This window comes from Castanea sativa, chromosome 5, assembly GCF_040712315.1.
Source record: "Castanea sativa cultivar Marrone di Chiusa Pesio chromosome 5, ASM4071231v1".
Lineage (NCBI taxonomy): Eukaryota > Viridiplantae > Streptophyta > Magnoliopsida > Fagales > Fagaceae > Castanea > Castanea sativa.
Genome location: NC_134017.1, coordinates 62888063 through 62912932, shown reverse-complemented (window position 1 = coordinate 62912932; position 24870 = coordinate 62888063). Strand labels below are relative to the sequence as shown.

The window sequence follows — 24870 nt, the reverse complement described above, 5'->3', positions numbered from 1 at the left end:
TAATCCCAATGCATAGCAAAACCCAGTTCCCTTTGGGTTTGTTACACATATTTTGTAGCATATTTTACTCTTTCATGTGTGGCCCAAACTCATGCAATTTAAATGAGGATTTAAGGGAGTGTGGTATGGACCACCGCGCACCCTTGGTGCGGTGGTCACTCCACAAGTATAAATATTTGTGGAGTGTGGGGGGCAAAGGTCGAGATTTAAGTCTCCAAGAGGGAGCTTCACACACGTGTACACTTAGATTAGGCTAGAGTAGAAATTCTATTTTGTATAAAAAAATATATAAAAAAAAAAAAAAGAGTGTGGTATGGTGGATAAGATTGGGCTCATTTGTGTTTTTTCATGGGTCCGAAGCATAGATTTTTCTTAGTGGGTTGGGGTCACTTGCAAAATCTAAGGACCCTGTATTGGCCACTTTCATGGATGGATCAACTTGTTTGGTCTGCCCTTAGGCTCATTTGTGTTTTTTCATTGGTCCAAAGCATAGTTTGCTAAGTGGGTTGGGGTCACCTGCAAAAATCAAAGGACCCATGAAGGGTTCAATGGTTCATGTATTCGCCACTTCATGCATATATTGTTCAGTATGCATGACTTAATAAATACCAACTACCCTTACCACCTTTCTTAACTTTCACTTTACCACCACGCACCCTTGGTGCGGTGGTCACTCCACAAGTATAAGTGCTTGTGGGATGTGGGGGGCAAGGGCTGGGGTTCAAGTCTCTAGGAGGGAGCTTCACACACATATACACTTAAATTAGACTAGAATAGAAATTCTATCTTGTATCAACAAAAAAAAAAAATTTCACTTTAACAAGTACCTTTTAAAAGCAGCATTTGGTAGTAGATGCAATGACCAAGATGCATGTATACCATCACCTGTCATGTGGAAATTTAAGGCTTTTAAAACTAGTTTTCGTTCAACCTTTTCTGTTTTTCCTACATTCAATCAAATGAGGATTAGCCATGTCATTGTAAGTCTGCAGCATTATTAACTTGTCATAATATTATAGTAGCCGCGAACCCAAGCAGTGCACGTGATAATCATTTTTATGGTGGTTTTATTAACTTTTTTTTAAAAAAAATTTAAACTAATTTAATAAAGAATAATGTATTTCATAATCTTTTTTTTTTATATAGGAACAATCATAAATTATAAATATAAATTTTGTTGTACCAAAATGAAAACAATACAATTTTTTTCAGAAATTCAAAAGGCAAGTTAACGAAAATATTCATTTTTTAATAAAAATTATTTATAACATTTTGTGAATCATTAAAAATAATATAAAATTTGGAAATTATTCTTTTAGTTTTAAACAAGCTTTCTCAAACCTTACTTTTTTTTGCCTACAATCCAAAACACCGAAAAACATCACTAAGAAAATTAATAAACTTAACAATGATTTATTGGACCAATTAGGAAAAACAATTTGTTATTGATAATCTATCAAGGTTATTTTCTTTGCAGAATTTGTAATTTCATCCACCCAAAACATATTATCGAATAAACAATTATTAGCAAAATCTAAGAATTAAATTTCTATATATGCATTGTTATAAAATAATAATAATAATTAAAGTAAAATTGCAAAAGCTAAAAATTTTCACCCATCTGATTATTTTTATTTGGCTAACCTTTGCTTTTCTCTAAATAAATGGCATTATAGAGTACTTCTAATACAACTATTAAGAGTACTTTGTCCACCACAAAGGATTAAAAAATATACAAAAATTAGTAAAGTCTCATAGTTTGACATCTAAATTGAGCACTATAAAAAATCATAATGTGTAATAGAATAAATACCAAATTACAATAAGTACCAAGTTAACCAAATCATGCTATGTAATAAAATAATATTTTATTTTTATATGCTATATTTAATTCTTTATAACGCAATATAATAAAATTTAACAATCAAAGAGAACAAAAAAAGCAACAATTTAAAAAAAAAAACTAAATCGCATTAACCTAAGTCCAAAAGTAGAGTTTCAAAGAATATAAAAAATTACCAACCTAAAACAAAGATACAAGAAAAATAAAAAATAAAAAATCCACCAAAAAATTGAGAGAGAGAGAGAGAGAGAGAACTTTTTTGTGAGGAAAAACTATGTATAAAATGAAAAAGATAGTGACGAATTTATTGTAAGTGTTAGGACATATGTGATTCGTGTTAGGACATATATGATTCATGTTAGGAACATATGTCAACATTTTATGTAATTGGCTAATCCTTTAACAAAACGCACTTTACTTGTATTTGGATAGATCTAAGATGTGTTTAATACTTCAAGAAACAAGGTTTCAAGTTCAAGTGTTAAAACTATGCAAATCTGTACAAAAATCAAATGAAGAAGTGTTGTTCATTTAAGCTCGACAGCTAGTATCTATCTGTACAAAAGAGTTGCACAATTGCACAAAAACAAAATTCCACAAGTATGAAGAAAAGTGTGACCAAAAACCTAGTTTGCCCTAGTTCATCTTGAAGAAGCTGTTGTGTTTGTACATCATAAGGTTTTGTGACCAAGTAACTTCATGATCTTCATCGTGTGATGAACAGAAGAACTTTGCAGCCAACATCATTCTCAAGTTGGTGATCAAGTCACGTACTGGGATCCGCGCATCTATTGGTTAGTCACGTACTAGGAGTCGTGCAATACAAGGAGAGATTGTCACTACAGAACAAGTCCAATTAGGTATTAGGGTAAAGGTTCAACTGTAGGTTGGTATAAGGTACTGAGATTCCTTTACTTGTAACTACTTGTTTTGATAATAGTGGATTCTCGAGAGTGGGGTGACCTTAAAATCACCCGATGGGGTTTTTACCTCGGAAGTTTTCCCCATTCGTAAACAAATCACCGTGTCAATTTATTTTCTGCTGCATATTTATTTAGTTGGTGATTTGTTTGTGTTGCCATGTACTTTGCATGTTAATTTGATTAATTAATTGAACTTGGCTAATTAATCAATTAATCTATTATAATAAGTCAATACGTTTTTGGCCTTTCAAATGGTATCAGAGCAAGAACCCACTGATTAGGGTTTAATATTTACTGTGTGATCCATTGACCCCTGTTTGTCATGGATAGAGGACAGTCACTCATTGTACCTCCTTTATTTGATGGAACTAACGATACATACTGGAAAATACGCATGAGAGCTTTCTTGCAGTCATTAGATGAGAAAGTGTGGCAAGCTGTAGAGATAGGCTGGACCAAGCTGAAGGAAGTGTCGAGCAACTGGGATGATGCAAAGATCAAGGCGGCTAATTTCAAAAGTAGAGAATTGAATGCTTTATTCAGTGCGGTCACAAATGAGGAATTCAAGAAGATATCATCTACTGAAACTACAAAGGAAGCTTGGACCATTCTCCAGACAACCTATGAAGAAACCAAGGCTGTCAAGGATTCAAAATTTTAGAGGCTCACTACTAGCTTCGAAGAAATTAAGATGAAGGAGGATAAGTCATTTGATTAGTTCTATGTCAGGCTCAAGGACATAGTGAACTCAGCATTCAATCTTGGGAAAACTATTCCCAAACCCAAGATTGTGAGAAAGGTACTCAGATCTCTACCTGAAAGATTTCATGCCAAGATCACTACTATAGAGGAATCAAAAGATATTGATAAGATTCCTTTGACAGAGCTCGTGGGTAATCTGCAGACTTATGAGTTAGGTTTGACAAGGATTGGCAAGTCAGGTAGGAGCAAGAGCATGGCACTGAAGGCCAAGAGCAATGACACGGATGAATCTTCCGATGATGAAGATTCTAAAATGAAGTCCTACATCACCCGGTAATTCAAGAAATTCATAAAAAATTCCAATGCAAAGGGTTTCGACAATGACCGTAGGCAATCAAGTTCTTCTCAGTCCAAGAGCCAAGACAAAGGGAAGAAGGTTGTTAAGGATGGCAGTCAGTACACTGTTCCCTCAGGACCCAAGTGTTTCGGGTGTCAAGGATTTGGTCACATGAAACAAGGGTGCCTTACTTATCTCAAGTCCATTGGGAAAAGTAAGGCACTTGCTGCTACCTTGAGTGACACCGAACCTGAGAATGATTCTGAAAATGAAGATGACAAAATTCTAAATGCCTTCACTGCCACTGTCAATCCTACTGAGGGGATTGTGAAAGATGTGAATGAAGAAGAAAACTTGGTGGAGTCAAAATTTGAGAAGATGGATAAACAAGATGACATCCACACTGCCTATGCAAAGTTATATAAGGTCTTTGAAAAGCATGAGAAGTTGTATAGATTGGCCACCAAGAAGCTCAATGATGTGGAGCTTGAACGAGAACAACTCTCCACAAAGTTTGATGAAGCCAATCAGACAATTGGAGCACTAAGATTTGAAAACAATTTCTTGGCTGAGAAGACTAAAAAGATTGAGGCAGGATTGTTCCAAGTTAGATTTGAATTGGAGAGGATCTCAAGTGCAAAGCTTAATAAGATGCTCAGTATGCAGAAATCTACCTCCGATCGAACTAATTTAGGGTATAATTTCTTTTCTCCTAATATTGCTTCCTCTAGTACTACTGTTTTTGTTTCTCCTGCTAACAATATTAATTCTGAGAATAATGATGCTAAAACTGTGATAGCTAGTGAGAACGTAGATAAGGGTAAATCTATCTCAGGAGCACCCCCTAAGCTTACTTAGAAAGAAACCAAAAACCCTAGAGTTAGGAAGAGTAATGCTCAAAAGTCCAAAGAGAAGAAGAAGCATCTCTGTCATCAATTTGGAGCAACTAGATACACTTGACCAAATTGCTACAAGTGGCAAGCCACACAGCAGAGCAACATCATGGTCTCAGCAGGAAACCTGAGTCAGTTTACATTCTCTCTTTCTCCTTTTGGAGAGCTCCTCAAAGCCCTCATGTTCCTTACGAACTTAAACGGTTGCAGTTCTTCCCCCTCTCCGCCGGTTCAAGGGTTCGCCAAAAGGAAAAACTCTTCCAAGGTGTGGAAGAAAAAAAAACTCTAAGTGATTCAATCACTTTTCTCTCTTCCCTCTTTTTTATTGTGTTTGCATTACTTATGTGTTTTACTTTCTTATTTTGAGACAGTCTAGTTTTTATGCATTGCTTTATTTGACATGTTTTTGTTTGGTTGTTTTTCAATTTGGTTTTATTTTGTTTTTCATTCATAAAAATTAAAAAAAATTGAAAAATTAGAAGAAAAAAAAAACAAAAACAAAAACAAAAACATTGTGTGTTTGTGTACATTGGTACTTGTGTACCTTGAATGACCAATAAAACAAAGTTTTCTAAACTTTGTATCTCTTGTAGCTTAGATGAGCATCTCTATGCACAACTAAGTAAATGAGATGTTTTGCTCGTGTTTGTGATGAGTAAGATTAAGTTATCTTTTATACTTAACACTCGTATCACTCTTTTTTACGGGAATAACTAAAAAATCCTAAGAGAAAGGCATAAATAATCATCTCACCATTGTTGCCCACCAATCATGAAATGACATCAGTGTGCTTTGGCACAGCAAAAGTGCAATGTCAAAAATTTTAACAGAATTTGGTATTTCTTTTCTCTCTCTTGTATGCCCATGCATGATATGCTTAATAAAAGAAAATTTTGCACAAACAAATTAAAGCAAAAGAAACAAAATGCTTTAAAACATGATTGCAAGTGTGTATTCTATGAGATGTGGGAGTTATAGGATGTGCCTCGAAAGTGATAGTCCCTATCAAGCAGTTATGATCGTGTGTGAGTTAAATTAATTTACTCATATCTCAAATCGTCACAACATAGAGACACTTATGCAATCTTGCGATATTTTCACACACAACACGCAATATTCTTTACTACTCTTGATACATGTGCAGGTACAATGTGATTTGGTCATCATAAGGTTTACATGTATTAATATATGCTCACTAAACTGTCTTAACTTGTTTTTGAAATATGAAATTGGTTAGACGTGTTTTGTGTGTGTGTGTGTGTGTGTGTTTGGATCTGTGTGCTTACATTTTTCTTGATTGAGAGATGTTTTTGAGAGATTAAAATGTTATTTGGATCCTTGGTTGAGTTGCATGTTTGATTGCATGCATGTCTGTGTTTTTCTCTTCTTGAAATACTATTTTTAAGCAATCTCGACAGCTCCTTGACACCTCTCGACAGCTCTTCGACACCTCTCGACAGCTAAGCTATCTATCGAGTTCTTCAGCTTTTTTTTATCGCAATCTCGATAGCTCCTCGATCTATGGCAAAAGTTTCTGTCTCCTCGATAGATTCTTGATAACTCCTCAATCCATCAAGCCCCTTTTTGCTATGGACACTTCTGGACAGCTGCTCGATAGTTAGATATCTTCAAACCTTTAAAGCTCGACACCTCTTGATCTGTCGAGAATTAAAAGGTTCTATATATAGGGTCCTTGCGTTTTCAGGTTCACTTCTCTCGATCTCTCTCGCCTCCTGTTGACTCCTCACCTCCCAGAACTTCTTTCTCTCACTCCAAACTTCATTCCCAAAGGTTTTTCGGCCCAGATTGATCTTTCTTCTTCTGGTAAGATCTCGTTTCTCTCATCTATCATGCATTTTATGCTTTCTGACCTAACTTTTGGGATTTTTGAGAAATTTTGGGGTTTTTCAAAATTAACGAAGCTTTGTGCAATTTTTGGGATGGGTCTTTCTTAAATGGCTTTAAAACATCATGCATTGCATCACATTTATATTATAACAATGTTTCATGCATCTTAGATGTGTATTTACCTTGTTACAATGATTGTGTGCTGGTAGGTTTGGATTGGGCTGAGCCCATGATGTATTTACTATTGCATATCACATGCTTATGCATTTTCATGCATACATACCTTACATTCTCTATATTCTTATATATTGATTGTGATTGGTGTTTTTCTACTTGCCTCTCTTTCTCCCTCTCTTCTTGTTTCGGTTAGTTGCTCTATGGCATCTAAACGAAAATCTACTCCGTCCCGGAACCCTCTTCATTCTGGGACATCCTCTTCTTCTGATCCTACTCCCTCCCATGTTCAATTTCGTGATGATAAAGTCCGCAATGACTTTTTGGAAAACTTTTCTAGACGAGGCATTCATTCGGAATGCCAAGTCATTTTGTCGAACTTCTCCGACACTGACCTACCCACTGTCAATCACAGTAAAGGTTGGGAGTCACTGTGTGACGTCTCGGTCACTTATCCATTCGTGCTTATACAGGAGTTCTACTCCAACATGCATGGATTTGATTATTCAATACCTTATTTTTCTACTTGCGTTCGAGGTACACGCATCATGGTCACTCCAGATATTGTATCCGACGTGCTCCATGTCCTTAGGGTGGTGCATCTCGACTACTTTGGTTGTGATTGTCTTAAGACCATGTCTAAAGACGAGCTTATGTCCTCTTTTTGTGAGCGTCCATCTAATTGGGGTGATCGTCAGTTCACTCCTTGTTCGGCCTTTGCTAAAGGTCTTAGGTTCATGAACATGGTTATGACTTTTGTTTTGCATCATTTATCTCATTATAACTCCATTACAGAACCTTGTGCTCGATTTTTGCTTTCCCTTTTAAAGCATCTTACCATAGATTTTCCCTTTCATTTCATTCTTTTCCTCATAGATATGTATAGGGATATGGCAATCCGTGATAAACTCATCTTCTCTTCAGCTATTACGAGGATTGTACGCCATTTTTCTATCCCATTTCTCGTTTTTTACCACTTCCATGTTATGTGTGCCATAGACGTCGATACTGTTAAACGGAGCGAGGCGTTGCTACGTTCGAAGCGGTCCGGGACGACGGTTCCTCCAGCTTCTACAGCTCCATCCACATCCGCTCCCTTTTCTTCTACGAGCAGTGTGAATCTCGAGGACATCATGGCACAGCCTGTGTGCATGGATGCTCGCCTCGACACTCTCAGTGATGAGTTGTATCAGGTGACACCCGTATTGGTTGTATTGCACGACAACAAGCTGTCATGGGTGGCTTCATTGCTTCTCCTCCTCCTACTTCAAAGGCTTCTGAGGATGAGGACGATGATGATGATGTTGATGCTGCTGATGCTAAGGATGATGGTGCTAACTCTTCTAGTGATGATGAGATGTCTACTTGATATACTTACCATTTGCCACCCATGATAAAAAGGGGAAGTAGTTTTAGATATGAGAGTAGTCATACTCATAGGGGGATGGTTAGTATAAGAGATTTTTGTTAGGGGGAGTGTTCATATCGTGAGGGATGTAGTGAGGATTTTTATGTATCTTTTTCTTTTTTCTCTATTTTAGATACATTATTCATATACCTTAGATCTTGTGATCATATTGTGATAGTAAACCTTGCACTTGTTGATATATATACATTTGAGATTGCTATTATAGTTCTTTCACCTATTTTTACATGTGTTGTTTCTTTTCTCTCTTTATGCACATGCTTCTTATATATTATATGCAATCTTTTATTTCTGTCTCACACTAAGATGCCTTGATGAGTTTTGTTTAAAGTGTTTCAAAAATACAAGTTGTCAAAGTTTTCTTACCATGAACTCTCTTCTTGCAAAGTTTTTTAAAAGTTTGTGTTATGATAGATTTTATTGTATTCAACAAGTGAGTATGAGTTGAGTGATTTATGACTTCTCTCATATGTTCATTTGTTTATTATGACTTTGTCATGGATTGCCAAAGGGGGAGATTATTAGGACATATGAGATTCATGTTAGGAACATATGTCAACATTTTATGTAATTGGCTAATCCTTTGACAAAACGCACTTTACTTGTGTTTAGGTAGATCTAGGATGTGTTTAATGCTTCAAGAAATAAGGTTTCAAGTTCAAGTGTTAAATCCATGCAAATCTGTCCAAGAATCAAGTAAAGAAGTGTTGTTTATTAAAGCTTGACAGCTAGTATCTATCGAGGTTTAAAAGAGCTGTTTCAGCCCGAGGTTCGACAGCTGCTTGATAGATAGGGTATCTATCGAGATTTATGAAGTTCAGTTTTTCAAAGCTGATTTTCATCCAATCCGTGAATGTATGCTTGGGGTTTCTTTTCTTACAACCCTAAACATATATAAGGATTATTTTAAGGACCGTCACAGGTTGCACAGTTACACAAAAGCACAATTCCACAAGTGTGAAGAAAAGTGTGACTGGAAATCTAGTTTGCCTTAGTTCATCTTGAAGAAGCTACTGTGTTCGTACACTGTAAGGTTTTGTGACCAAGCAACTTCATGATCTTCATCGTGTGATGAACAAAAGAACTTTGTAGCTAACATCCTTCTCAAGTTGGTGATCAAGTCGCGTACTGAGATCCGCGCATCTATTAGTTAGTCATGTACTAGGAGTTGTGCAATACAAGGAGAGATTGTCACTACAGAACAAATCCAATTGGGTATTAGGGTAAGAGTTCAACTGTAGGTTGGTATAAGGTACTGAGATTCCTTTACTTGTAACCGTTTGTTTTGATAATAGTGGATTCTCGGAAGTGATGACCTTAAAATCATCCAGTGGGGTTTTTACCTCTGAAGTTTTCCCTATTCTTGAACAAATCACCGTGTCAATTTATTTTCTGCTGCATATTTATTTAGTTGGTGATTTGTTTGTGCTGCCACGTACTTTACATGTTAATTTGATTAATTAATTGAACTTGGCTAATTAATCAATTAATTTATCACAATGGGTCAATACGTTTTTGGCCTTATAATAGGAAGATGTGAATAAGAAGAAACAAAAATAAAGGAAGATGAAAGGAAAGATTAGAATGATATTAATATAGAGGGTAGTGGGGAGATGAAAAAGGTAAGAAATGAAGAAAAGTTGGAGAAGTATTGGGGAGATGAAAAAGTACGGGAGGGAGAAAGTTTGAAGAAGTAGTGGGGAGATGAAAAGATAATGAAAATTATAGAAAAATTGAAAAAATAAAAATAAAAAATAATAACGTGGACGCTGATGTGGCTCAGTTGATGCGTAGCAACAATAAATACTACACGTCAGCTTTTAGATATATATATAGATAGATAGATAGATTATGACTAAAGGGTGGTTAACTAAGTGATCATGATCTAGTTTATTGTAATATATGAATTTCCCACATATACTTTATTTGAGAAAAGACATAACAGATATACCAGTGGAATATAGAGGCACATATTAATTGCTCCCCAAGTAGTCATAGAACAAAATTTGGGATGACAGCTTCTGCAAGTAGACAAGCACATTGCTAAAATCAGATGGGATTTGATGGATAATGTTATTACTGAAGGATAAAAATTGAAGCTAATTAAATGACTTACTTTTTCTTTTTCCTTTTTTTCAGGGGTTCCGCCGCGGGGGGGGGGGGGGGGTGTTGGGCGGGGAAGAGGATAAAAAGAAACAATTTTTTGACAGTACGAAGTCTAAATGACTCCAAGACAAAATTCTTATAATAATCACCCTTCAAACTTTAAGAATCAATTTTGGGAAAATTTAGCACAAGTGAGGCCTAGTTCTGAATGTGAGATCTCTGGTTTTCATGATTTATTATGCAAATTCTGCTGGGTGAGGATTTTAGTTAAGACTGAACCACATTTTTAACTGCATGAGGCAAGCACCAAGTTGAGAAGTGAAGTCCAATGCCACAACGCTTACAACGTGGGCAAGCTGTTTAATAGTATAGTACAAAAATGGAAAAGAAAAATGAAAATAGTATGTTATGGCTAATCTTGGCTACGCTCAAGTATTCAGGATCAATTTATATTTTATTCATAGTATTCTTGATCCAGAAATCTTCAAGAAAAAAAAAAAGGACTATGGCTACCAACCAATCATCTCTTTTAGACCTCACAAAAGTGGCTCTACAAGCTATTCACCCTTTTTAGTATTCTTGATCTTAATTGGCTCTACAAGCTATTGACCCTTCTAACTTCAGAAAAAGATTTGATCTTTTTTATTGTTCAATAGGGAAGCATATTTTCTTTAGTTAGTGTAAAGGCTAAAGCTTCAAACATGGGTAAATTCATGCCACTAATATTGTGTGGAGTCTCCAATAAGACAGATAATGTTTACACCAGACTCTCATCCAAATTAATGACATCCTTTAGCTCATAAGAAAAAATTTTGTGGTTGAACATTTAGGTTAGTAATTGTTAACTTCAGATGGAGATCTTTTGGTAGTTAACTTAGTAATAGTTTAAATTTTTTATTTTTATAATACAACTTTAAGAGTTTTTCTGACCTAATAAATAAATTAGTGGATTCAAAGCATCGTAAAAGTTGGAATGCATTGTAACGTATCGGTGGTATGAAGATTTTGGACAATCTTCAAGCCCTTTACAATTTCTCTTTCAAGATTTCCCTCTCCATGTTCAGACAGATAAAATATATATATATTATGGGTATCAAGTTTGTGTTGGATATGAAAATGCTGTAAGATTGAAGTGTAGTGTTTGCTAATCTCTAATTATTTTTGTGCTGCTAGGACTGTGTGTTGCAAAGATGTCATATATAATAGGGCAAAAAGAGATGTCATATACTGTATAAGGATCTTTGTTCTGATATGTATTTCACAATTTGATTTCTTTGAACTGACAGAGGAAAGAGAAGGAGAAAGGATCACAGCATTGCAGCAGCTTATCTCTCCCTTTGGGTAGGTAAACAGCACAGCCATATTCAAAAAGAATATTAAAAATATTTTGGCTAAGTATTTTAAAAATTAGTAAGTTTTTCGTGCGATGCACGGATAATTTTGTAATATTTTATGTAAGACGTTTTTGGAGAATGTTATACATATATTTAAATGAAAAAATAATCTAATTTTGAGTAAAGAAACATATACATTTTGAGATATTAAGAATTAGATTAGTAACTAAACTGCACATTTGTAGCCTTCTCAATGTAAGTTTAATTTTTCTTTTTAAATCATGAAACCAAAAATTAATACAAAAGAGTAACAGAACCATGAAAATTAAATAATCTATGTTGTGTTCACATATTGCTTACCATGAAATGAAAGTACGCTTAACTCTCTCACTGCCTTTCACTCATCGATAATGCGACATTAATAGATGATGTGAGCAAGTATATGCATGTGTCATATAAATTATTTAAAACTATGGTAAAAAAAATTACCCGTAGAGATTTTGACGGCTTGATGGTGGGGAGAGGCCAATATGAAAGAGGTGGCAGCCCCTCAAATTCCTCTTACAAATGCTTTGTCAAACTCAGTATTTTATTTTGGTAATAGTGAAACAATGCATTTCATTTAACTATCCACAATAATTTCGTGTCTCTCTATCTCTCCCTAGTGCCTTACATGGTTAGTTATTAGTTTTAGTCCTTAATTATTATTTTCTTTTGTTCTTAATACTAAAATGGTAGATATGCTAAAAGACACGAAGAAGAGAGAAAATGCGTGGTATAAGCTAAGGCAATGAATGGGAGATTAATGACATAACAGTAAAATATAAACTAATGTAAACTTTTGGGTAACAGTAAAAAATACTTAATAAAAAGAGGTAAAAAAATGTTAAATGTAAAATTAGAGCACCATATGGCAAGACTTCATACATTCTCGCATGAGGTCTCTGTTTTTTTATTTCCATTAACATAATTTTTATCTTTAACTCTGCAAATTATGAAAGATTGCAATAAAACAAAAAAGAAGCACTAACTCACTTGAAGTTAAATAGGGGAAGCATTTTTTTTTTTTTTTGATAAACACACACACACACACACACATAGGGGAAGGGTGATGAAATAAGAGAACACACTCACACACCAACACCAAAACTGTATTCGACAGTTAGTGTCGCAGAGCAGGCAAGCATTTATTTTGATTTGGCAAAAATAGAAGAAAGAATGTGTTGGACTTAGGAAAGCACTAATTGCATATGCTGCTTGTGATTATCTTTCAATTTTTTATGGTCCATTTGGATTGAGGGAGAGTAGAGTAGATTTGACCCAAAATTAGCTTATTTTTAGCCAACTCTACTCTACTCTCCTTCACTTCCCTCCCTTCCCCTCTCAATCCAAACGGGCCCTTAGAGCATTACGCCCCACCACTGGCAATTTATCTGTTCAAAAACGAAAGAACTTAACCCTAGACTTTTGTCTCTACGAGTATGATCTCAGTAAAAAGAGTTAATTTTTAACCATTTAAATAAGGTTAGCATAGTTAGGTAATGCACTTTTGCTACAATTCTTATAAACATCACATTCTACTGATAATTTTGAGAATGTTATACATATATTATAGCATAAATAGAATTTTGTTAGTAATGAGTTCATGGTAAGAGTTAACAAAAAAAAATATATGTAGAGGTTTCGTTGGCTTGATGGTGGTAGGAGGCCAACCAGCGTGACGATGGTGGTGGCCCCTCAAATTCCTTTCTTTCTCTCTCTTACAAATGCTTTGTTAATCTCAATTTTTTTTTTTTTGGGGTAATTGTGAAATAGTGCGTTTCATTTAACAATCAAAAATATTTTTTTGTGTCTCTATCTCTCCCTAGTGCCTTATTGGGTTAGTTATATTAGTCCTTAATTTTTTTTTTTTTTTGTACTTTTGTTTTTAATACTAGAATGGTGGGTATGCTAAAGCCTAAAAGACATAAAGAAAAAAGGAAGGTGTGGTGTAAGCTTAGTCAATTAATGAGATAACAGTAAAAATAAGTTAATGTGATATTTTGCGTAACAGTAAAAAAAAAACTTAATGAAAAAAGGTTTTAAAAAAAAAAAAAAAAAGCTAAGCGTAAATTTGGATAGCAACGCATTTGCCTTTTTTTGTGAGTCCCGTGCACTATTCATGGAACACACAAGTACGAAATTCAGCAAAAACAATTTTAAAACTAGGTCTCATGGTACTATTCACACATTTAAAAATTATTTTGCTACAGTATTTTCAATTTTCAACAATAAGCGGTATCCAAATAGACCATAAATGAAAAATTAGTGCGCCACATGACATAACCTCATGCACACCCGTATGAGGTCTCTGCTTTATGGTCTGTTTGGATTGAAGGGGAGAGAGGGTGAATAGAGTAGATTTGGCCCAAAATTAGCCTGTTTTCAGCCAACTCTACTCTACTCTCCTCCAGTCCCCATCTTTCCCCTCTCAATCCAAACGGACTCTTAAAGCATTACGCTCCACCACTGGCAATTTATTTGTACAAAAACAAAATAACTTAACCCTAGACTTTTATCTCTAAGACTATGATCTCAATAAAAAGAGTTAATTTTGAACCATTTAAATAAGATTAGCATAGTTCATGTAATGCACTTTTGCTACAATTCTTATAAACATCACATTCTACTGATAATTTTGAGAATGTTATACATATATTATAGCATAAATAGAATTTTGTTAGTAATGAGTTCATGGTAAGAGTTAACAAAAAAAAAATATGTAGAGGTTTCGTTGGCTTGATGGTGGTAGGAGGCCAACCAGCGTGACGATGGTGGTGGCCCCTCAAATTCCTTTCTTTCTCTCTCTTACAAATGCTTTGTTAATCTCAATTTTTTTTTTTTTTGGGGTAATTGTGAAATAGTGCGTTTCATTTAACAATCAAAAATATTTTTTTGTGTCTCTATCTCTCCCTAGTGCCTTATTGGGTTAGTTATATTAGTCCTTAATTTTTTTTTTTTTTTGTACTTTTGTTTTTAATACTAGAATGGTGGGTATGCTAAAGCCTAAAAGACATGAAGAAAAAAAGAAGGTGTGGTGTAAGCTTAGTCAATTAATGAGGTAACAGTAAAAATAAGTTAATGTGATATTTTGGATAACAGTAAAAAAAACTTAATGAAAAAAGGTTTAAAAAAAAAAAAAAAAAAAGCTAAGCGTAAATTTGGATAGCAACGCATTTGCCTTTTTTCTGTGAGTCCTGTGCACTATTCATGGAACACACAAGTACGAAATTCAGCAAAAACAATTTTAAAACTAAGTCTCATGGTACTATTCACACATTTAAAAATTATTTTGCTACAGTGTTTTCAATTTTCAACAATAAGCGGTGTCCAAATAGACCATAAATGAAAAATTAGAGCGCCACATGACATGAACTCATGCACACCCGTATGAGGTCTCTGCTTTATGGTCTGTTTGGATTGAAGGGGCGGGAGGGTGAATAGAGTAGATTTGGCCCAAAATTAGCCCATTTTCAGCCAACTCTACTCTACTCTCCTCCAGTCCCCCTCTTTCCCCTCTCAATCCAAACGGGCTCTTGAAGCATTACGCTCCACCACTGGCAATTTATCTGTACAAAAACAAAATAACTTAACCCTGGACTTTTGTCTCTAAGACTATGATCTCAATAAAAAGAGTTAATTTTGAACCATTTAAATAAGATTAGCATAGTTTAGGTAATGCACTTTTGCTACAATTCTTATAAACATCACATTCTACTGATAGTTTTGAGAATGTTATACATATATTATAGCATAATTGTTATAGAATTTTGTTAGTAATGAGTTCATGGTGGTGGGAGGCCAGCTAGCATGGTGGTGGAGGAAGGCCAACCAGCATGATGATGGTGGTGGCCCCTCAAATTCCTTTCTTTCTCTCTCTTACAAATACTTTGTTAATCTCAAATTTTTTATTTTGGTAATTGTGGAACAATGTGTTTCATTTAACAATCAGAAATATTTTTGTGTCTCTCTACCTCTCCCTAGTACTTTATTGGATTAGTTATATTAGCCCTTAGTTATTGGGTTAGGACCTTAAATTTTTTTTTTTTTTGTGCTTTTGTAAACTCTACTTGTGAGGAGAGTAGTCATGTATTTAGGAGGAGAGTTAAAATAGGAGATATTTAGGAGGAGTGTTTTTATCTTTGAGGGATGTAGTGAGGACTTTTTGTATCTTTTCTTTTCTTTTCTTTTCTTTTAGATACATTGTTCTTACATTGTGATAGCAAACCTTGTATTCATTTTGATATATATATTGAGGTTGTTATTACATTCTTTCACCTATCTCTTCATGTGTTGTTTCTTTTCTCTTTTTTTGCACATGCTTCTTATTAATTGTATGCAATCTTTTAATTTTTGTTTCACACTAAAATGCTTTAATGAGTTTTGTTTAAAGTGTTTTAGAAATACAAGTTGTCAAAGTCTTTCTTGCCATGAACTCTCTTCTTGCAAAATTTTTCAAGAGTTTATATTAAGATAAATTTTATTATATTCAACAAGTGAGTATGATTTAAGTGATTTATGAATTCTCTCATATTTCATTTGTTTGTTGTGGTTTTGTCACAGATTGCCAAAATGGTAGATTATTAGGATATATATGATTCATGATTAGGAACATATGTCATTCAAAATTAGCTAATCCTTTGACAAAACGCACTTTACTTGTAATTGGGTAGATCTAGGATGTATTTAATACTTCAATAAACAAGAGTTCAAGTCCAAATGTTAAAGCCATGCAAATCTGTCCAAGAAACAAATGAAAAAGTGCTGGATTTTAAAACTCAATAGCTAGCTTGACAGATAGTATCTATCGAGATTTAAAAGGCAATTTAGCTCGATGCTCGACAGCTGCTCGATAGATAACCTATCTATCGAGATTTATGAAAATCAATTTTTCAAATTTTTGATTTCACTCTAATCCGTGTGTACATGTTTAGGATTTCTTTTCTCACAACCCTAAACATATATAAGAATTATTTTAAGGGCCGTCAAAGGTTGTGCAAGTGTGAGGCAAAGTTTTGTTCATGCAAATTGTGACCAGATACAAAATTTGCCCTAATTCATTTTTCTCTTGAAGAAGCTGCTGTGTTTGTACACCATTAGGTTTTGTAACCAAGGAGTTTCGTGATCTTCATCGTGTTGATAAACTGAAGAACTTTGCGGCCAACATCTTTCTCAAGTTGGTGAGTAAGCCGCGTACTGGGATTCGCGCATCGATTGGTTAGTCTTGTACTAGGAATCGTGCATTGAAAATGAGATATTATCACTACAGAACAAGTCCAATTGTGTATTGGAGTAAGGGTTCAACTGTAGGTTGATATAAGGTATTAGGATTTCTTTACTTGTAACTATTTGTTGTGATAATAGTACATTCTCGAGAGTGGTGACCTTAAAATCACCCGGTAGGGTTCTTGCCTTGGAGGCTTTCTCCATTTGTAAACAAATCACCATATCAACTTTATTTTCCACTGCATTTAACTTAGTTGGTGATTTATTTGTGCTACCACACACTTTGCATGTTAATTCAATTAAATAATTAACTTGGCTAATTAATTGGTTAATATATCACAAAAAGTCAATACATTCTTGGCCTATCACAATACTCAAGGAGTCACCCGTTACTAAATCCAACGGATCCATATAAACACATTACAAATCACATTCCCCTCTAATTGTCTGAAAGCAAATTTCAGACAAGCGCTTGTCTTTGCTATCACCCTTCAAGTTTTATTTGCTTTCACCACCTTTCTTATCGTACTCTCTTTGTTTTGGCTATTAAAGGTATGCAGAAGATCAAAAGCTCATAGCAAAGTTCAGAAATTGCCACCAGGGCCAAGAAAGTTACCAATAATAGGAAACATGCACAACTTGATAGGATCACTACCACATCATGCTCTCCAGAAACTAGCAGGAGAACATGGACCCCTTATGCACCTGCAGCTGGGTGAAATTTCTGCAGTTGTGGTATCATCACCAAGGGTGGCCGGAGAGGTCATGAAGACACATGATCTTGCGTTTGTGCAGAGACCAAAAACTCTTGGAACTAAAATTGTATTCTATGATGGCTTAGACATTGCCTTTGCTCCATATGGTGATTACTGGAGGCAAATGCGAAAAGTTTGCATTTTGGAACTCCTAAGTGCCAAGAGGGTCCAATCATTTTCTTCTCTTCGAGAAGATGAAGTTTGTAATCTCATCAAGTCCATCCACTCATCTTCAGGATCACCAATCAATTTTACTGAAAATATTTTCTCTTTGATAACAAAAATTGTAAGTAGAGCAGTATTTGGTAACAAATGCAAAGATCCAGCTGCCTTTGCATTGCTGGTCAAGGAAGTTACAACCTTAACAGGAGGTTTTCACTTGGCTGATTTATTCCCTTCCAAAGAGTTTCTTCATGTGTTTTGTGGGTTGAAAACTAAACTAGAGAATATTCATAGGAAGGTCGACAAATTGCTAGACAACATAATCGCTGACCATATGGAGAGCCAGATGAGTGCAGCAACTGGCAACGGTGAACTGTCGAAGGTGGATCTTGTTGATGTTCTTTTAGGCCTTCAGCAAAGTGATAGCCTTGAGTTACCCATCACAACCAACCACATCAAAGGAGTCATTTTGGTTATTATTCCTTCTAAATCCTACTCATTCAAAAAAGAAAATTTTAATTAATTACTCCCAATTACTATGGCTGGTCTCTTTTACAGCTATCCTTCTTTTTTTTTTCCTTCTCTAAAGAAGAATATATAATCGTTCCAGATTTTTTTTCAGGACATATTTGCAGCTGGAACTGATACTACATCAACGACAATAGATTGGGCTATGTCAGAAATGATGAGACAACCTAGAGTTCTGGAGAAGGCACAAGCTGAGATAAGACAAGCCTTTAAAGGAAAGAAACAAATCCATGAGAAAGACATTCAGAACCTTAGTTACTTAAAGTTAGTTATCAAAGAAACTCTAAGGTTACACCCTCCTGGTCCTATGTTACTCCCAAGAGAATGCAGAGAGCCATGTGAAATTGATGGATATGAGATACCCCTCAAAACCAAAGTCATTGTTAATGCATGGGCAATTGGAAGAGATCCTGCATATTGGCATGATGCTGAGAGTTTTATACCAGAGAGGTTTGCCGACATTTCAATTGAATTCAACGGGACTCACCTTGAATATATTCCTTTTGGGGTAGGAAGGAGGATGTGCCCAGGAGTAACATTTGGTTTAGCTAATACCGAATTTCCTCTTGCTCAACTACTGTACCATTTTGATTGGGAGCTTCCAGGCAGAATGAGACCAGAGGATCTGGATATGACTGAAGTCTTCGGTACAAGTGTCTGCAGGGAAAGCAACTTGTATTTGGTGGCCAAGCCTTATACTCCTCCACTTGAGCACCAGATATAACAGAAGATCTCAGAATAATGGATATTCATATCATGAAATTCATTCAGATGCTCCTGAAATTCCTGCTTCACTATATTAATCAATGTTGTAATAAAGTTAGTCTACTCCAGCAAATATTTTCTTCTGTGTTTGTCATTAGTTAATTTAGCTTATTTCTAATTGTTTTTTGCTGAAATTGTTCTAAAGTGAGAAAAAATAAGTTTTAAAAAGTTGAACTGAACATAAAAGCCGAAAGTTATCCAAAAAAGCTGGTTGCAATTGTAATATGCATTGTATAATTGAAATCGACCAATGCTAGAGTTGTTTTATTCCTTTTACTCAAAAGTTAATCTACTCTGGCAGTCCAATATCAGAGAAGAAAATGGTACCCTATTTCCTCCAGTTGGTAGATCAGACCAAGGGCTTAATTTTAGTTCAAGAGCGCCAACAATGCAGTAGATGTTAAACTGCACGTCTCATTTTTTATGATCCATTTGTTTGGTTAATTAGGTGATCTTGACTAATGATCAAGTTTATTGTTCTATGAATTTTCCTATACATATATGTGCAAGATGTTCCAGATATATCAGTGGAATGTAGAGGCATATATTTCATTGCTCCCAAGGTTATCATAGAAAATAATTTGGGGAGGCGAGCTTCTGCAAGTGGACAACTTTATAGTTAAAATTAAAAAAAAAAAAATATATATATATGCGTCATAAGTGTGAGAAGAGCACTAGATATATATATATATATGCGTTATAAGTGTGAGAAGAGCTTTAGATGGTATGTGATGAATATTGATATTCTTGAACAAATAAGATTGAAACTAATTGTATGATTTTCTTTCTTTCTTTCTTGTTGAAAAGAATAGAACAGAAACCATTTTATGACACTCCAACAGTCTAAATGATTGACCGCAAGACAAAACCCTTACTTCATGAACAATCATAAGAACACCCTTCACAAATCATTTTTTAGAAAATGCAGCACTAGTGAGTTCCAATGTGAGCTCTCTGGCTTTCATAATTTCCTCTGCAAATTCTAGTGAGTTGAGGATGTTAGTGAAGATTGAAGACTGAAGACTGTACAACATTCTTTACAATACTAGTTGCAAATCAGCACGATGAACAGGAAAATGGAAATAATTTGTAATGGAGTATAATATGTATTTGGTAGGTTAAACATATTTGCTATTTGAAAGTGTTCTTAGTTTGCATTATTTTTTATAAAACAACATAATGTATTTTGTTTTTAGAAATGATGGAACAAAAAGTTTTAGACTGCATAATCATATGGTTGGCAAATGTTACTTTACGTTTTTGAATAAGTTGTTGAGTTATTTTGTGAACGCTTTACCTAATTCAAACATACTCAGTTGATTAATTTGAACATCTCAAAGTCAATGGGGGAATAAATTGCATGTTACATGTAGTTCTTCGCCAACAGCTTTTACTCCTATTGTACAATTGTTTTTCCTTTTGTCTTGATACACAACTTATTTTATGAACAAATTAAAGATCATATGTGCATTGTTGGACCGTTAGCTGTGTCATTCTACTTCAAAACCAATTGGTGATGAAGAAGACACATTCAAATTTTTTATGGTATTCGACATCATGCCACACAGGCCTATTTTTAGAGTGGTTGTAGGGAGTCAAATTGTGATCCCCCAACATACATCATGCAACCATAGAGTTCATTTTCTATTTACTACCAATCAATGGCTACGAATCAATTGTTTTTCCTTTCCTATCCTCTGAATACACAACTTATTTTATAAAAGTCAATTGTTTTTCCTTTCCTACCATGAATAAACAGCTTATTTCATAAGTAAATTAATTAAAGATCATACATGTGTGCAACCATAGAGTTTATTTTCTAAATAGTACCAATTAATGGCTGTCATAGATTTTATATAAAATTAATTAACAAACTAAGACAAATCAATTACATAAGCACAATTACCACCACGCACCCTTAGCGTAATGTTCACTCTACAAGTACAAAGTTCTTATAGGATGAAGGAGGAGCAAGGGTCAAAGTTCAAGTCTCTAAAAACAAACTTCACACACATATATACTTAAAAGATTAGGCTAGAGTAGAATTTTTATCTTATATAAAAAAAAATTTAAAATAAGCACAATACACACACTCGTGCAAGCGTAAAAATCCACACATTTCTGTTGTGATTTGTCTCTATTTTAAGGTTGTTTTTCTACGGTTTCTCAACCCCCAAAAAAAAAAAAAAAAAAAAAAAAAAATAGAAGAGGTTGTTTTCAAACTCATCAATCATCCTAAAACACAACTTTATCAGAATCACATGGGGAAGGTTGTTTTTTTTTTTTTTTTTTTGAGAAGGAATATGTATGATTTTATTAACTTAAGTCAACTACATCCAATTGTAAAAATAGAAATAATATGTGATGGAACATCTTCCATCTATACTTGAAAATTTGGTATGCATATAGCATGTTTCGCCAGACTATGAGCTACACCGTTGCCGTTTCTCCTAATATGAGAATACAACAATCTTACAAAAAAATTTGCAAACACTTTCACATCCTCTACCAGCAGTCCCACTAGGGACAGAGAATGCTCCTCTAACTTCAATACTTGAATTAGACCAAGAGAGTCACCTTTGAGAATAACACTTCAGAAACCAAGTTCATGCACAAACGAGCTTTCAGTGCTGCCAATAAAAATTGAGTTGGAAGGAAACAATAAAAATTCAACGCATATTTTATAACTTTAGGAGAAACCAACCTAAGAAAAGAAAAGACAAAAAAAAATAAAAAATAAAAATTTGGTTCTCTAAGTTATATTATTGTCATTTTAAGCTATTAAATTCACATTGGTGATCACCGTTGGTCAAGTTTATAGTTCAAATTAAAAAAAGTAAGCGTCATAAGTGTGAATATTGATATTCTTGAACAAATAAGATTGAAACTAATTGCATAACTTTCTTTCTTTCTTGTTGAAAAGAATAAACAAAAACCATTTTATGACAATCTAACAGTCTACATGATTGACCGCAAGACAAAACCCTTACTTTATGAACGTTCATATGAACAATCATAAGAACACCCTTCACAAATCATTTTTTAGAAAATGCAGCACTAGTGAGGTCTAGTGAGTTGAGGATGTTAGTGAAGATTGAAGACTGAAGACTGTACAACATTCTTTACAATACTAGTTGCAAATCAGCACAGTGCACAGGAAAATGGAAATAATTTGTAATGGAGTAAAATATGTATTTGGTAGGTTAAACATATTTGCTATTTGAAAGTGTTCATAGTTTGCATTATTTTTTATAAAACAACATAATGTATTTTGATTTTAGAAATAATTGAACAAAAAGTTTTAGACTGCATAATCATATGGTTGGCAACGTTACTATACATTTTTGAATAAGTTGTTGAGTTATTTTGTGAACGCTTTACCTAATTCAAACATACTCAGTTGATTAATTTGAACGTCTCAAAGTCAATGGGGGAACACGTTGCATGTTACATGTAGACATGTAGTTCTTCGCCAAGAGCTTTGACTCCTATTGTACAATTGTTTTTCCTTTCTATCTTAATACACAACTTATTTTATGAACAATTTAAAGATCATATGTGCATTATCGAACTGTAAGCTATGTCATTCCATCTCAAAATTAATTAGTGGTGAAGAAAACACACTCAATCTTTTATGGCATTCGACATCATACCATGCAAGCCTGTTTTTACAATGGTTGTAAGAAATCAAATTGTGGTCCCTCCAACAATCATTCCCTCACAATAACATTCCCTTGACTCGAACCCATGGCCTTGGCTTTGATACTATTTGTCAAACTGTGAGCTATGGTGATGAGGAAGATACACTCAAATCTTTTATGGCATTCGACATCACGCCACACGAGCCTTTTTAGAGTGGTTGTAAAAAGTTAAATTGTGATCCCCCAACAATCTCTCCCTCACAATGACATTCCCTTAACTCGAACCCATGACCTTGGCTTTGATACCATTTGTCAAACTATAAGCTGTGTCATTCCACCTCAAAACCAATTGGTGATGAAGAAGACACACTTAAATCTTTTATAGTCTTCGACATCACACCACACGGGCTTGTTTTAAGAGTGGTTGTAAGGAGTTAAATTGTGGTCCCCAACATGCATCATGCAACCATAGAGTTCATTTTCTATTTACTACTAATCAATGCTTACGAATCAATTGTTTTTCCTTTCCTATCCTTGAATACACAACTTATTTTATAAAAGTCAATTGTTTTGCCTTTACTACCATGAATAAACAACTTATTTCATAAGTAAATTAATTAAAGATCATACATATGCGCAACCATAGAGTTTATTTTCTAAATAGTACCAATTAATGGTTGTCATAGATTTTATTAAAAGACAAATCAATTACATAGTACAATTACCACTGCACACTCTTGGCGTAATGTTCATTCTACAAGTACAAAATATTTGTAAGATGGAGAAGGGGTAAGGGCCAAAGTTCAAGTCTCCAAAAGGGAGCTTGACACACATATACACTTAGAAGATTAGGTTAGAGCAGAATTTCTATCTTTTATAAAATAAAATAAAAAATTAAATAAGCACAATACACACACTCATGTTGGTGTAAAAATCCATACGTTTCCGTTGTGATTTGTCTTTATTTTAAGGTTGTATTTAAATTGTTTCTCAACCCAAAAAAAAGATTGTTTTCAAACTCATCAATTAATCACAACTTTATTAGTATCACCTGAGGAGGGTTGAAATTAAGTTGGAAGGAAACAATAAAATGTCAACACATATTTTATAACTTTAGGAAAAATCAACTTGGGAAAAAAAATAAAAATAATAAAAAAATTGCATCCCTTGTATTTGTTCTGTTGTCATATTTTGGTTCTTTAAGTTATATTGCTATCATTTTAAGCCATTAAATTCATATTGGTGATCACCATTGGTCCTTCGTCTTAATTCATAGTTAACTATTAAAAAATAAATCGAGAATAGAACCGATTGGAGCTCCTTCAATAAACCAATTCCACGCTGGATGTCTTGGCAAATATAAGTTGGAGTGAGGTTTCCAAACTATCTCAGATTTTTTTTTTTTTTTTTGAAACTAAACTATCTCAGATTGAATCTCAAAGAAAATAGTTGATTGCTTAAGGGTAATGCTTGAATAATCGTTTAGTTTTAGTGCTCAAGGAATGGAAGAGGGACAAAACACAACTAATCATAGGACACATCAACCCATTACATATGGGGCTGGCCCAAATGGTGATCAAGGCAGTCAAGGTAATAACCAACATTCAGGCTTGAACAAAATTAGAAAGCCTGAATGTGCAGTTGGGTCATTAGAGGTTACATAATTAGAAAGCAGCCTCATAATTGGGCTCTACGCTATAAGGTCCAATATGATATAGATGGCCTAAGGGTTAAAACCTGTTTATAAATGGTAGAATAACCCAAGTCCAACACATCCACGATGGATTGGACTATTATATTTGGGATGTGAGTTCCTTAGAAATCATTGTTGCTTAGGTCCATGTAACTTGAATTTTTTTTGTTTTTATATAGCAGTAACTTCAATATTTTAATTTAAGTAGAGTAGAGATCTTTTTGTAGTGGTACTTTGTATTAAGTAATATGTTTGAACTTGGTGAGAGAGTGTAATTAAGTGTGTTTAATAGTTAGTTTGTTTCTTAATAATAATAATAATAATAATAAGCAAAGAATAAGATAAACCACCCAAAGAATGGGATAGAAGATTAATTAGCAGGAAGAATGCTAAATGCTAATCAATTAGCATTGATTTCACCAACTAATAAGATTGTATCTAATGCATCTTTGAGACATTACGCATATTTAAGACA

General features: G+C 34.3%; 1 protein-coding gene across 1 annotated transcript; it reads left to right on the top strand.

Moving 5' to 3' along the window:
* Positions 1 to 6923: 6923 nt before the first annotated feature.
* On the top strand, positions 6924 to 19020 carry LOC142635583 (cytochrome P450 71D8-like). Its single transcript, XM_075809724.1, has 3 exons — positions 6924 to 7453; positions 17316 to 18240; positions 18391 to 19020. Exons 1-3 carry the CDS (start codon positions 6924 to 6926, stop codon positions 19018 to 19020), a joined length of 2085 nt encoding a protein of 694 aa, XP_075665839.1.
* The last annotated feature ends 5850 nt before the right edge of the window (positions 19021 to 24870 follow it).